The following is a 16,374-nucleotide window of genomic DNA, read 5'->3' on the forward strand; positions in this document are numbered from 1 at the left end:
GCCCTTTGTCAAAAGGGGCAGGAGGAACTGCAGTCTGTGCCCATGCAGCAAGAGGCTATTTAGAGAATGAGTTTCCCAGACCCCCTCTGTTTTGCATTTAGAAAATGACCCCCCAACCCCTTTTTCTTTACACCGAAGACAGACATGGAAGGGGAGAGCTCATGTCGCCCAAACAGCTGCTGGCAAGATCGCGAGAGACCCTTGCAAACTCCCACCCTCTCCCCAGCGGCACCAATGGGAGAAATAACTACTACGTCAAGCCACAGGCAGAAGTGGTTTGTCAGCCTCCCCACATGTCCAAGACAATGCTCAGCACACTTGCTCACCTGTGTACAGGACTGTCAAACAAAGTCCAGGAAGAGGAGGTCCTCCAGCAGCATACAAGTAGAGTGTGCAGCTGCCACCCAGGGGAAATTACATTTTAGAATAGAATTCAAAATTGTGACCATCCTATTTGGAGACTTTGGGGCTACCCTAATTGGACTACAGGACATCTATAAGACTGGGCATGCGCAAAAGGATCATGTGACACTCAGCTAAAAAGGGTGCAGCAAATTACATTTTTTAAATATTTCTAAACAACAAAATGTGTTGCACCATAGAAATTAACATGACAGAACTCAAAGCCAGGTCATGTGGCTCTAAGGGCTAACCCGTAACCAATAGACCAATAGACCAGACAGTACAATGTAAATCCCCAGTATTATAACTTTCCAATTTCTTCTTTCATTCAGATAAACAAGGTGTTTTTGCCATGTAGTTTTAACTTTTATAAGACTCTGCAGTCTCATGAAAGTTATGACACCAGTGTGTGTGCTTGAAGTCACTGCCCTGGCAGCAGTAAACAAATACAAGGTTCCACTAGCACTTGGGAAGGGGCTGGTGGTTTGATTATTGCCACCAGGGATCAAATAAAAAAAACAATACACACATTGCAAAAGGGATGCCTGCACGTTTTTTAAAAGCAAGACTTTGGGCCACATTAAGTTTCTCATTTTACATTTACAACTATTGTTAAAGAGTTGTATTTTTTGGGGGTAGCCACATTTTACAGCAATACAAACCTAGAGTGTGCCATTCCTTTAAGGCACTGGCTATCAGACAGTGTCACTGTTTATTCAGTGGATACATGAAATGCCAACGTAGATGCCTGTACTTAGCAGCAGGCAATGACAATTGTGAAGTCTTTTCTTAAGGGGGGGGGGGCTAGAATAAGAAGTATTGCAGATCCATCCGTTCCTCTACGTACTGAGGTATTTGTATTTCTGCTTTAATATGACCTCATCAACATTCTGACATTATCAACGTTATTCGTTCAGAGTTTGAGAGGTTTGCCACAAACTGGACCATCTAATTATTGTGGGTAAAATCATATTGTTGCAAAACTTCAATGTTGCCTGTTTTGCAAACTATGCAATTCCAAACACTCCGAAGAATCTTAAATATGAGGTTTGCAAATTTGTATTGTAAGAATGGCTTGCTATACTTCCAGATGTGTAATTTGACAAACAAATATGGTCTTTCCAATATTTTACAATTTCCTGGCCCTTTATAGACAGTACGTTTTGAGGTGTGCTTCTAATTAGGGTTCCATTATGAAGCACTTTAGCGTGCGTGCCATTCACACTATTGCATGCTACTGTAAGAAACACCCCCTCTGCCCACCAACCCGCTCTCCCCGTACCCTAAAATAAATGAAAAGAATCGCCACAGCAGCGAAGATTTTGTTTAACTAGTCTAATTATTGTCAGAGACTTGGTGGAAGGGCAAAGCGCTAAAGGTTCACCTTGAATTTACATATAGCAATCTTACAGTGCATACAAACAGAAACAGATGACAGCGAAAGCAATTGGATTACTCACAGTTTTGGTTTGGTTCTTGTGGGCATGCTGGCTCCCTCTGCTTGGCGCTGCTGAGGTCCTGCTCTCTTTGGCGCTGTTCTGGCTAGGTGACCGCTTTGTTTTCTCCCGCTTCAATTCAAGCTCAAGTTGTGACCTGGAGAAAAGAGCATTCATAAATATATACGACTGAGCAAAAATCAAACCGTTTAACAATTATGTAGCAGCATCTTATGAATGGGAATGCCACGTGACAGTGGTAGCTTCCGGGTTAGAAAGGTACTGCACGGTATGGTTTTGGGGTTGACGTTTTGTGATTAATTACCACTCAAACGCAATGAGGTGCACAGGCACATACAGAGCACTGTATATGCCTTTTGACTAATGCCACTACCATCTCCAGAGGACAAGATCCAAAATGAGTGAAAGTACATATTTTTGCTGGAATATATCCAGAAAAAGTATTATTGACCTCATTAAGAAAAATAAATTGCACCAGAATACAAACTGTGCATAACCCTTGAGACTTTACTCTTGGTTAACATACAAGTGTGGCTCTCATTTTAAATGATTTTGAAAACTGACTGGCGATTAGAAAAGTGACGACATGCTGTTTCACAAGAACATTATTTACAAGGTATGATATGAAAGGTTTTTTTATAACGCGCTTAACACCCACAGGTTTCTGGATGCCCCCGAGCTATCCTCCTGAGACAAAGTTGAAGAAAACTCATTTTTTTTTTTTTTTTTATAAATGGGACATCACAAGGTTGATCAACAATTGAAACATTTGCCATGTACAATAAATGTGCATCCCATCCTACAAGGACGGTTGGAATTCAGAATAACTTGATTGGAAAAGGGTTCTGACATGCATGTGGCACCTTTGAAGCAGAAAAGACCTTCCTAGCAGGATGCTTTCACTGCTTCAATTGCCTGGGCACTGTGCAGTAGTTCAGAGACATCTTGTCAATACCATTCTTTGGACCCGTAAAACAGGACTAGTTAGCCTTCTAGGTTTTAGGATTTGTATGGCCACTGGTGTAGCCTACCACCTGTGGCCCCGAAGAAACTAACAACTTTGCTCCTCAATCGGGAACTGGGTGTCCGATCAAGGGTACACAACCGATTCTGGAAAATCAGGGAACACACTTGGCTCCCATAAACCAGTCTTTTGCGCTCTTCCAGAATTCTGCTTGGCTCCATCTACTTGACATAGAGTTCCCTAGGGGTCTCCTTTCTGAGAGGGGTGTCGGATTCTCTACTTCACAGGTTTCCCTGGGGTTCCTTTATTAACAGCCTGTCCAGCCCGATAACACTTAATTCTCTTTTTGGCTTCTAGTGTGAATATGGAAGAACGGCCATTGTGATGGGTATGGCTTATATGGACCCGAGGACTCACGCTCTTTGGCAGGAATGCTTGGGGCAACAAAGCCCTCACTTGGAAAACTGAGCAGTGGGGAGTGCTCAGGGTTGGGGGGGGGATAAGGAATGGATAATCTGCTTCCTTTCACTCCTATTATGAGCCTGAGTGGAGGAAATACTGGAGAGGAACAGACATGCGCAGGAACCTCTCTGTATGGGAAACAGGCAGGGCTACACTTTAAATGTCAAAACCAGGGAATGTAAAAAGCAAGGATGGATTGCTTTTATTTCCCTGAACCATGACTCCAGGATAATTTGAAGATCTGATCATGAAACAGGAATGGCACTTTCAAAATATGTATTGTTTTGGGAAGTAAAACATCTGCGCTATTAAAGAAGTTAGAGGGACATCTTTGAGTAGGCTTGGTAGGCATAGAAAAGAAAGTTTTTCTAGTATGTGTATCCGATGGTGGGCAAAGGAGGAGCTAGCTAATGGTCAATAGGTGGGAAGCACAGAGTTTTCAGTCATCTAAGGTGATGCCGGACCTCCACCTAAAAGCATTACTGGGATCAAGACGTGTGCAAGCATTTGGAAGTCGGTTTCTGGCACCAGGAGACTTTTCATGAGGTGTACAATTGACAAAGGGATGGTATTCATGAGAATGCACATTACTATGCAGTAAGCAAAACACAAGTTTGCAAACCGCTAAGACATGTTGTTCCGTCTGCTATGCTGTGATTGACAGCTACTAACATACAGGCCTTTACGTCCACAGAGAATGAGCATTCATTAAAAAATAAATATATATTTAAAAAACACGTCCTGGTGCACCAATTTAACTACAAGGCAATGTTATCACTCATTCGTGTTCTTGCAGATAATGAATTCAAGATACAGAACTAGCCAGGTCAAAACCCAACCATCAAACAGATGCTTTCTCTGTAGAAAACAAAGTAACAAAAATATGTATTCACCGCTGTTTCATGAGCTGCTCCACATGTAGCTGCAGGCTGTTGATCTTGTCCCCAAACTCCTGCTTGAAAAGCCTGTTTGCATCCTCTGCGGACTGCCGGTCTCGCTCTTCCTGCCGCAATCTGGATTTGAGCCACATGAACTTGTGATAAAAAACAAAAGCCATGGTGGGGAGGAAGAACGAGTTTAAACAACGAAGAAAAAATAATAAACAAAATGAAATGCTGGGAATGATTGGAGTGGACAAGACAGGAATGCATTATGAAGGGAGACTAAAAAAAAAAAAAAGAAACAAAAATATGGGAATGGTGTGAACAAATTAAAAGAAAAATATTCTGCAGAAAAAAGGCAGTGAAGCAGGCAGAAAAGAAACCTATTTTATCCAGATGATCAGCTATTTAAGTCTCTCCTGGCACAAGTGTAAATCCTTTGAAAATGCTCTGTCTTTATGTACCAAAGTAAACATGACATACACATTATTTGTTTTTTAAATCAAATCGGATTTTAATACAAGTTACATCTAAGCGTTACACAAGTAACTGGGAATTGCAACAAAGGATATTTGTACTAGTAGTTGGAATTGGTGCACTTCCTGGTCTCTTCCACAACCGATGCCCTGATAACACGCACAGCGGCATTTAAACCTAGACACCTTAGGCTCTTCACTGCAACAATACAGAAAACAAACAACAAAAAAAGGGGTCCTCCAATCGCTTTAAGAGAACACCACAACATCTGAGAAAAGGCGGCTGGCTTTCCTTCTATATGTTAAATTCTGAATGACGGCAAAAACAATCTGAACCGTGGCAAAGAGATAACCAGAGATGACAAACTGAGTTCACAACAAAAGCCGGAACATGGAGAAGGGTTGTGAGGGAGATGGATGCAGAAGATGCTAGGTTTCTAAGTAACAAGTCAGTCAGGGCACGCTCAGCAACATGTTCAAAATTGTAAGGGCTAAATGCTATTGGCCGAAGAATACGGGAACATTTAGGAGAGGTTTTACAACAGAAAATTACGATTAAAAGGGCACAGATTCAATCACTGAAAAAGGAGATGCAAAGTGTGCAGCTTGTCAAAGTGTTTCAAGAATGACACAATGTGTCTGGCAGTCCTCCAAATTTGACTGACTTGTTTGGTTAAGTTGAATTACGTTAATGCCTTTTTGCTCTAGGAAAAAACTACTCTGCAAACTAGGATTGCTTACACTGACCCAATTCAAGCAATAAATAGAGCTCTATGTTTAAACTTCTACAGGAAAGGTTCCTAGGACCCAGAAAGCAACTCGATGTACCAGTAACATCAGCAGCAGACTACTTATGCGGGTCCCATAAAAGGCACCATCACCAGAATAGTCTGGTAGGCAGTATTCCATATAAAATTATCTTTTATAGGACTGGTAAAGAGAACATCAGGTGCCCACATTGGATATTCCCCAGGAAATGCATGGAGAATGAGCAGAGGAACCTTGATCCGTTATCATTAATGCTCTAAATGGCTTACTGATGGATGGCAAAGAAACATGTCTTAATAAATTGATGCCTTGACATTGTGAGTGTTAGAGCAAGCCAGTCACAATTCTAGTAAAAGCACTGATGTTGTTCACAGTAATCCACCTTCCTCCCAAAGTTCAAATAACAAAAAAGCTAAAAAGGTAAATGTGATGGCAGGTGGTCGTACTGGCAGAAATCATTTATCTGCACCATGTTTCTCAAATCTTGTGACATCTGTGAATGGACTATTATAAATGCATTATTTTAGCACTAAAAGTAAAAGGCAACAAAAGATTCCATTTAAAGAACAGAAGAGTAGTCCTCAAGACCACAAGAAGATAGGTGTTATGTTTAAGTTAATACAAAATATAATTAACTTTCTGCATGAATGAACTTCTCAATACAAAAAATAAAAAAACGCTTTAGAAAATTGCCTCCACTGATTAAAAATAAAAGACTCCCACCATGAGAGGGCAAGCTGGGAATAGATTGAGATAAGCCAACTAAAGACTAGGCGAGGAGGCAATCTGAAGTGGGAGAAAAACCTCCTCAAAGGCGATAGGACATCAAGATGGTATATGTATGTCCAAATTCACTGTATTGGTTTGCACAAAAGGTCAAATCAGACAGAGAAAAACTAAATAGGTTTGTCGTGAAGTGTGTGCTATTCCCTTGGAAGAATTTCTTACAGTAAATCCACACCTTATTTGAGGTTGTCCATCTACCCTAGAAGCGAATCTGTTCCAAAATATTTCCATGCTGAGAGAAACAATGATCTCCAAATGTCATTAAGTGTAGGATAAGCAAGGGCCGTCAAACACAGATTTGTTAAGCAGCTGCATGGCCAACAGCTTCTGCAATGCTTGAAGTCAATGCCTTCAAGTTGTTGCTGGTCCTATAGCCATTAGTATGACCAGGTTTTTGTGAAAGCTTCTCCATCTGCTAGAGCAGCAGAACTGAAATAAGAGAATGGTTTAAAGACAACCCAGTTTCCTTTCTTTGTACAAGAAGGTAAGTAATTACATTTTAGGTGTCTTCTATCCTAGATGGTTTGCGCCAAGAGAATAACTAGAAACTGACAGCCATTACTAGTTAGTATTTCTTTTCCCAAACATATTCTGCAAAACATGTTTGAAATTGACCTATGCAGCATAATGAGTAGGGTACCTGGTTAAAGGAACAGAAAGTCAATACCACTCTAAAGTGTCCACTGAAAAGGTTTGTCACCAAAGGTTAACAGGGTTAGTGATAGTCTCAACCTTTCATAAGCTAAAAATGTTGCTCTGTCTGTGCTTCATCCACTTTCTTCCCATCAAACATACCATTGGCATCACTGAGTCCAAGCAGGAACCAATGATTGACAACCACCAGTGGCGTTTAGTATTGTAAAGTGGCAAAACATTGTATGTAAATTTGGTTTATGCTCCATCAACATCCTTGTGCTTGCCTTCTTACAAAGATCAAACTAATTGGGGTTAATCGCCACTTTCCTGCGGTTTAGACTTCGCGACATCCATTATTCAGTTCAACTCTTCAAGGGTTTGGGGTATACAGGTTATTTGGAAGAACATAGCAACATCTAACTCTTACAAAGAAATTGACAAATTAGTTGGGCTCTGTCCTTAACAGTTTAAAAATGGTCACAAGAGACACTACCCAGCCGGATCGGACATAAGCTAGGCCCAATATCTTGGCAGCAATCCACAAAACAGTACACTTTTCACTATGCTTTTAATCGTCATCTACAGTTAATCAGCGAACCAGTATACCCACTACCTCGACATCCAAATGCAGTGTAAATAAGTCCATCTTGAAAACTGCATAGTTACCAAACTTTTTAAAATAACCAATTGCTTAAATTGCAGCAAATTCAGTTCAGGCAAACATTTAACTCCAAGGTTTCCACATTTATCAGTTTGCTTCCTCAGGCACGCCCAGCCCTCCCCACCATCCGTTCCAAGTGCCAATAACCAAGTTGTAATGTCAGTTGTGAGGTGATCAGCTGCTGAATGTCTAGTGATGCTTCTGGATGAGTTTGTTTGCGGCACTATTTAAGTTTTTTGCCTGTTTCACCAAATCCTTTTCACTATTCAGAAAACAGAAAGTAACAATGAAAACGCAAATGCAAGGATTAAAAGGATTAAAAAAAAAAGAAAAACATAGCAAGACAAGAAAATCAGTTAAACAATTTCTTGCAATGTAAGCAAATCTGTATCACAAAATCGATCTATGGACCAAAACAACTGTACAACTTTTTAACAGTATACAATATCCATTCTTTTCATTCACTTTAATTACTCTTCCCAAAAAATAAACTACTTTTAAAAAAAGATTGGACCCACAACTAGTTACATGTAGGTGATATTTATATGTAACTGAGCAAAAAGGTTTGACTTAAAAACTCAGTTACAAAGTTACATGTGGTTGTTTCACATACATATATAAAAACAAACCTAAGTGAGGTTTAAATCCCACATTTAAAAAAAATATTCCAGTGAAAAATCAGTTGCCCCTGGTACTTTTAGACCCTGCCTCACATTAATTGTAAGCAAACTCGTAGGCACTCGTAAGGCAACCATCAAACCAGCCAGGGTTAGCAGACTACCACAAACTACTTGTGATCCGCATTGTATTTTGGCAGTTTTCAGTTACATGCAGAAAAGCAGAAAACATGCTAAGAAAAAAATATTCTTCAGAAAATGTTGGCTTCTGTGGCCACCCTCCACCTAGTCAGCACAGCCCAGGACTGTTTTGGGGGCTTTGACCTTACCCACAGTGGATAATCCGTGCTTTAGCCAGACTTAAATATATTGAAACGTTTGCCCACTCGTAAAATCTTATCAAGGGAGAATGTTATTGGTTGGAGAGATTTTTCAATTCGATTCTACTGCAGGGCAGTTGTATAGCCACAATCCTCCCCAATCAACTTCTTCTCCAATGGTCTGCCATTTCCCCCATGACATACATACTTTTACCTTTGTTCCAATTGTTTAATAGTAGCCGCCATCTGATTGGTCTTTTCTTCCAAGCGGCTATTCAATTCACTTTTCTGTTTCCCTGCCAAGTCTGAACTCTAAAAAGAGAAATTATAATCTGCTAAAAATCCATTATGTATTGAATTAAAGATACAAAAACATTTTCAAATCCACTCTCTTCTCTATTAATGGCAAGAAGCCCATGGTCCAACCGTGCCAACATAAATGCGTCTGCGTTAGACTAGAGCAGTTTGTTTTGAAATCCCACTAATTTCAACGTGCACATAAAATAAGCAGGGAGAAGAAAACCGAAAGGTATTTTTAACAGTTCTCTGGGAGAGCTTGAAATTATTTTTTGGGTCCTCAGTCGTGCCGAAAGGCAAATTCAACATAATGAAAATACCCACCTCATCACAAAATAAATTTGGCAAAGACGGTGAGCGCATACCTACTTAAAGAAAAATCCTTAATTCAACTTCTAAAGAAGTGGTAGTGGTAACACCTATGAAGGTTTAGGATGAAGTACTCTAACACTAGCCTAACTTGATACCTCTTCCTCACACCAATCATTACCAATGAGTTGAGACTGCCTCTGACAGTACCCATTTGTCCAACATTATTGGCGAAAAATGGGACAGGCACGAGGAACAGTAGGACTCAGAATGATGAAGATTTCTAGTAAGTAACTGAGGCATTTACCTTTGATGCCAGTATGCATGAGCAATGCAATTACTGTTCATTAATTTCACACAAGCTTGCAATAACCCACAAGGTGGAAACGTTATCAAACTACTTACAGTAGTATTGGTCATAAACATTGTTTGTACAAAACAATACATGTAGTGTTTTTCAGTGTGCCATGGACAAGAGTGCTTATAGTTCCTTGTAAGGTTCTGGTTTAAGGTAGTAAAGGAGAATTGAATAGAGCAGGTCATATAGGCCTGTAGAAAGCACATGCTAAACCCCTTCTCATCAATACTGTTCTATATCTATATTATAAGTCGTTCTACCCAACACAGATTGACTACAATATATTTTAACAATACCTTGTGTCTTGAAGACAATTTTTAACTTTACATAATGACAAAATGCTGTGGTCGGCACTCTGGCAAGTGATTGCCCCCACAGCCAGACTCCTTTAGTGAAACTGTTCCGGCCGCTGCCCCAGCGAACAATGGCGTGGTATTTACATAGCGCTTATGCTTATGCGTTTTACATAGAACATATACAATATCACCAAACTTTAGTTGGCACTCTTTATCAACTGCAGCAGAATAAAAGGCCCAGTTAGCCGTGATGGGATTTGAACCTACCACCTGTAGATAAAACACAGATCGCAACAGCGAGCGCTCAACCCACTGAGCTATCTCACCGGCTTACAACAATTGCCCCCAGGCAATATGTTTCACTGGAAGGAATAACTCCATTAGAGATGGCAGAACACCATCATGGCCATGTACAGCTAAAGAAACACAATCATGCTACAATATGGTGCCAGCTCACTGCAAAATCCCTACCCACCCTTGTATTAACATTCTGACTAACATCCAACCACACCGGCCTCAAAGGCGATCAACACCCAGCAGAAACATCCATGACACAAATTACTACTAAATTAAGGAGGACACTCCAGCACACCACCGGATTGGGTTGAGATAACCATTAATTGGCACTTAGTAACATTTGCCCACAAGCTTCCTCTACAGCCTTTTCCTTGCAAAAACAAGCTTGCATCACTGGCAGTCTAAAGTGACAACTGGAAGCCAGCATGCACACAACCTCAACAGTGCACCATGAAGTCATATTAACCAAAAAATTGCCCTTGCAAAAATACAGACACCCCTGGCTGTAATAGTTATTTATTGTGTAAGAAACATAACATCAGACAACAATGAATTGAGCCTGTATTAACTTTTGCCCAAGGCTTTTTTTTTTAAAGAAAAATGGCATTCGTTTTTTTGGATAACAAGAACTGGCTGCTCAATAAGCCAGACAGCTCAGTCTTCCAAGTGACTCAATTTCTTCTTTATTTGTGTATATATCCCTTTTGGGAGTAGGTGGACCCTCCGGTGGTTGGGTGGTGGACCCTCCTGTGCTTGGGTGGTGATTGCCCCAATGTGCAAACCATTTTGCACCTCTGCTGCAGCCTGCCTGAGCTTAGCTGGACCTCAGCCTGGTGATGTGTCACTTCCTAACAAATTCCCAATTCTCTTTGGAGATCGATCGATTTTGTGCCACAGTGCGGTGAAGGAAACAACTATTGTAGGTGCATTCCAATTACCGATTCCTGGCAGAGACCTGGCAGAGTGAAGGTCCATGTATTTCTCAGTCTCTCTCACTAAGGGCGAGGGACATAGTAAATCCAACCAACTGAAGGAGCTACTTCCTGACGCAAGCATCAATGAGACAAGCATCCTGGAGCAAGCAGAGTGGAAACCAAGAGGAGTCCATCAGTCTACAATAGCTCAAAACATTGGTGAGGCAAGGCAGGGCTGTGCTGACAGCAATAGTGTGCGACTTTGGAGACTGAGCAATGGTCATTTTTTGAACCACCTTGAAGGAGGAAATGACTGTTGGTCATGCAGCTTCCAGCTGTGCTCAGTACAGACACCCCTGCCTCTGGTGGCCACCTTCTATGACAGCAAGGTCCCCCATTATTGAGGTGGCTCAGATCATATTCATGGGGCCCACAGCAAATGCTTAGTTTTTATAAAACTGAGAAAAGGGTATGAATGGGAAAAGCACAGACACATGTTTGAAGTTTCTTTTGTTAAAAAGGAATACTACATTGAATATGCCAAGTATTAAAGACAAGTGCAAAGTATAGCTAGTTTTTGCGCAAGATAAAAAAACGGATGAAATGCAATCAGCATTTGCTGCCAGTGCTGATGAGGTTGCAGAATCAATCGTTTCCATGCAAAGCTGTGTGGTGTTCTTGACGAGAAAAGAATGGGATACTAGCAAGCACTGGTTGACCACATAAATGGAGGAGTTCCTTGCCAAGAAGCTTGGTGCTATAACATTCATAAGTGGAAAGAAAGACACACCCAGTTTGCATAGCTATACAGTACATGTTTGCTGTGTCTTTGGAATTCAATTTTAAAGCCCAACTGTAGTGTTAGAACTTTCATAAGACCGGGGTGTGCCTTTTATGCAAGTCTTATGAAGGCAAAGACCTAGGGTCTCATCACGACTTTGGCGGTAACCCTTAAATCCGGCGGTCGCGCTATTACCGCCGGATTTAAGGGTCCGCCAAATCATGACTTTGGCGGATTTCGCCCCAGCTCTTGGCTGGGGGGAAATCCGCTGAAAATTCGTGCTATTACCGCCGGCGGGAAATCCGCCGGCGGGAAGAACGTGAATTTTTCCCATTGAGCCCAATGGGGAATGGGGCATTCCCGAATGGGCTCAATGGGGAATGAGGAATTACATTACCGCCGAACTCGTGATCCGGCGCTATTAGCGGATTAGTTCGTCGGTAGGGCTAATACCGCCAAAGTGAGTGTGGTCTTCAGAATTCAATTCTAAAGACATGCCAGTCTTAAGAACGTTATGACACTACAGTGAGTTTTTATAATTTAATTTGTTGATGGAAGTAAAGGAACAAGCTCCCTTTAGCTAACAAGGACCTGGAGGGGGCTGGTGTTTGATTATTGCCGCCAGGTCGTTGAAGCATACAGACACGCAGAAGTATTATACAATGGAAGCCTGCACTTAAAAAATAAATAAAAAAGATCAGAAGTTGGAGCATATAAAGTAGCATGTTCTCCATTGTGAAATTAATAACATGTTTATTTTTTTTAAGGGTAGGCACAATTTAAAAATATAAAAAATTGTGTTACTCATCACTGACAGCAAACCTTTTAGTCCATTGTTCAATGGCTGTTATGTTGGCCACACATTAAAATAGTGTTGAGGCTGAAGCTCATTGCTCACTGCGACATGGCATTCATATGGCCTCACGTTTTCCTTCTCCTGGACGCTCCACAATCTTCTGAAGGACGGGGCTTCATCTCAGTCCTTCTCCTGTTGCTCACATCTGCGCATACATGGACATTGTGACACTCAGAAGTACCCCTTGCATGGGGTCTGGGAAATAGACAGGATATGGCGTCTTCACTTTCCTTGGCTTTTTTCTACTGGTAGAAGTGATCAAGCAATCAAAGCAATCCTCAGGTCAGAGTGAGGTGGACAAGATACAGGGTAATACTGTTAACACTGAAGAACGAAATGCTCACATAGAAGTATGTCTGAAATACTTGATATATCTTTAAAAGTTAGACAAAGGTTTTATAAACGGGTAAAGGCAAGGTTATTTGTGGAAGGTCCCAAGTCTTGCAAAAGAGCAATTACATTATCGCTAGTGTTAAGCTGCCTACCACGGGCGGTTTGTAATGCTGCGTGGGGCTGAGTCTACTCGGTATCCGGTGGGGTTCTGATGGAGTTGAGAGAATACTGGATTAACCTCCATGCAATGGCAGCATAGGACTTCTTTAGTTAAGAGGTTTGCAGCTCAAACTGTGTGGTTGGAAGAGCAGGAGATGATCCTGGATGTGCAGTTTCTAAAATTGGGAAATGGGACCTTATGGTCTGAATTGGTCTGACCCCTTAAGAAGTACTAAAATAATAATAATTTCGCATTTATAATTTATAATTTCGTACTGTCAACCACTCAAGTCTTCTTTCGTCTGGATCTCTGCTGGTGCTTTCAGAAGGGCTATAAAAGGAGCTCCCGAATAACTTCAACCACCAAGGATCCAAACACCTGACAGGATGGACCAGACGCTCGACTCGGTTAGATAGGGATGCAGGAGTACAGTTCTGGGGGTTGTGGGGCCTCCTACAGAACTGGAGTCTGCTTCTGATGGTTTCTTCATGAAAATGGGAGCAGCGGAAGGCAAAACAGAAGATCAACTGTAATACACTGCAGACTGGCGCACTGATGCATTGCTGCGGTTGCAGAGGGATGCAGGTGTGGGGACCAATGATGACTGGTTTGCTGTGAGGTTCAAAGCTTTTTAGGCAGGTTTGTGTAGCAAACCTGCCTAAAAAGCTGAGAACATTTAATGCTGATGCCATCTGCTCTTCGTGGTCTGCGTCAGCGAAGTAAGAGGTCTAAGCAAGGATTGCATAGGGGAGCTGGGTCGAGGTTTGGTATGAAGGCTTGAACCTTCTAAAAAATAATGGACTATTTTAGCAGAAACACGTGTTGGCCTCTCTGAGTCTCGTATAATGTTAAAAACGAATTATTTTCCTGTTAATTTTAAGATGTCCATTTCGTTACAGATTAATGAAAAGGGGAAAATGCCAGAGACATAATTTTGCTTGTTCGCAGGATATCACAAAAGCATATAACTAATAAATAAATTAGAGATGCAAGAATGAAATTAATTACTATTTCAAAGAAATGTGTCATAACTTGCATCCAAGACAAGAGTGCAGAATTCATTTGTCACTCATTGAGTTTATCAGATTCCTAGAATGTAGTCCATGTTTCTTTGAACACTCATGGCACTGAACGCATTATTAGTTACACATAATAGAACGTGATGGGGGAGCCAGATATGAAACTTGATTTACTACACAACCTAAAAACTGAACCATTAAATCGGGATCAAGCAAGGACAGTTAAATCATGGTATAAAAGCAAACTTAAGTGCAGAAAGGGGTAAGAGAGCAGACAAAGTATGGGGGTACTTACCAGCATCTTCCCTCAAAGACTGCAGCAATTTTGGAGGGTGACAAGCATCTCACCTCATAATAGTATTCACCCATAGAAATGTATAACCCATTTCTCTTCCCTTTATGATACTCAAATAATGACTTGTTCCTTGAAAGCTGGGGGGCACCTTCAAATAAGCAAAGTGGTATGGCAGTCACATGAGGCAGGCTGGGGGTGGTGAAAAGCCTCCCACTCTGATGCTCACAGTGGAGGCAGTAAACTGGGTTCCCCCTATGGAGCCTCTTATTCTCCCCACCCTCTGGACCCATGAGACCACCGTACAACAGCAGCCCTTTGGAGAGGACCAATATGGGAAGGCCTTGTGGTCTGCGAGCGGGATCGGTGTGTACACTGCAAAGCACAAGGGTGACACGTCGAAACTGCATGGTCTGTGACCTCAGTCACGGGACAGTTCACTTACTCGTACCAGAGTGGAGGAACTCCAGAGGCCAGAGACTGTGAATGCTAGGGCAATATAAACATGCGTTTCAGCACAGAGGAATTTAGCCATGGAACTCCGGAGGAGAGTCTGGGAATAAAAAACGGAGACCAATTCCGCTGGCATATGAGAGTGGCAAGAAAAGTGGGAAAATCTGAGACCGCTCCATGATACAAAATGGCGGTTGTGGTAAGTCCTAATCAAGAGCGAGACAAAGAGGATGCTTTCTAAAGTCCATACCCTGGGATTCTAAGCCCTACTCCAAACAGAAAGAAATGTAAAGCGTGCTCGTCAGGAGGTCCGAATGTATAAACAATATAGAGTCCTCTGTCGGGAACTCCTACTGTAACCCAATTCCTTTCCCCTTCATCTAAAACCGAAAACCGCAAAGCATGTTTGGTGAATTGCCCAAGGAAAGGGATGGCAGATGGCTTCTGACTCCAACCCCTATGAATATCATAAGCCCTTGCCCATTTTTCCAGTTGCAGTACCTACAGTTCTTGGAATGCTGGAGTATCTATCCTCCAGGGGCCTCTTCATTTCCTTGCTTAAAGGTGTCCGTCTTTCTTCTTTCCGGGGAGGTGTCCTCCTTCAGGTTTCCTCAACCCGGGTTTCTTTTAGTCTCTTCTTCCCCACTCCAGGGATCTCCTCCTCCATCCTGGTAATCTTTCCCCCACGTTGCGGCTTCTCTGCACTTTGCCGACTCTGGGGCTGGGTTCCTTCTCTTTCCGGACTCTGGGGCTTCTCTGTGCTTTTCCTGATGCATGGGGCGGTTTCTTTCCATCACCCCACCCAGGAGCTTCTTGGTACACACTGCACTCTGGGGGCTCCTCTGGTCTCCCCCCACTCGGGAGGCTTCTCAAGTCCTCCCCTACACCACTGCATACACATTTTCATAGATCAAGGAACCGGGACTAAAGGACCATGGACATATATAAGACTAGGAATTGTGCATCTCTCGCACTTATTTTGTGCTTCCTTGAACCTCTGTGCTGTTAAATGCATATCCTGTAGTGTTATAGTTACTCCCCGTTAGATCTTTTAAGCCTTACTCAAACTGTCCTGTTTTTCTACAAATAAACAGGAGTGTTCCCCCAATTATCTGATCTTGAGTCTTTTGTTGATTACCTAGCATGTAAAAGAGGGCATTCATTACAGCAGAGGGAATATGGAGTAATATTCTACGTCCCCTGTGTTTACCCTGTAAGAGATACTGACATTAGCAACTCAATCTGCCCATAAAAATCCCAGACCAGGCCGGAGTCCACCACATGGCATAGAGACAGATATTTCCTTCAATTAAAAAAAAAGTTGAAATAATTCCCATTCCCAAAAAATGCTTACCAGTCCACTCCTAGTTCCTATCGTTTGTTAAGATGGAGTTTCAGATTCAGCCCAGTGGCCAAGTTACGATGGTGAACAGGGAAAGGCACGATGGCTAGCCAAACTCAATGAAGGTAGTCTGACTGAGCAGTAATGCTTAGACTTGGGAGAGTGAGAAAGCAGTTAAGGGTTCAGTTAAGCATACGCAAGACTCTGAATAACACAAGTTAGACAAAATGTATTAAA

At 41.9% G+C, this 16,374-nt stretch overlaps 1 protein-coding gene across 11 annotated transcripts in view; it reads right to left on the reverse strand.

The window, feature by feature from the left end:
* RUFY3 (RUN and FYVE domain containing 3) overlaps positions 1 to 16,374 on the reverse strand; it is a 735,957-nt gene that overhangs the window by 119,072 nt on the left and 600,511 nt on the right. For 6 of the 11 annotated variants that reach the window (XM_069626287.1, XM_069626282.1, XM_069626286.1 and 3 more), the window contains 3 exons: positions 8,645 to 8,742; positions 4,179 to 4,298; positions 1,863 to 1,995 (listed from right to left, as the gene is read on the reverse strand). In XM_069626287.1, coding sequence (XP_069482388.1) covers positions 1,863 to 1,995; positions 4,179 to 4,298; positions 8,645 to 8,742 — 351 coding nt within the window. Of the gene's footprint in view, positions 1 to 1,862; positions 1,996 to 4,178; positions 4,319 to 4,652; positions 7,756 to 8,644; positions 8,743 to 16,374 lie in introns of those variants that run through there. The other 5 variants (XM_069626289.1, XM_069626292.1, XM_069626291.1 and 2 more) reach the window with 2 other exon arrangements.

Source organism: Ambystoma mexicanum, chromosome 6p, assembly GCF_040938575.1.
Source record: "Ambystoma mexicanum isolate Mex_15411 chromosome 6p, UKY_AmexF1_1, whole genome shotgun sequence".
NCBI lineage: Eukaryota > Metazoa > Chordata > Amphibia > Caudata > Ambystomatidae > Ambystoma > Ambystoma mexicanum.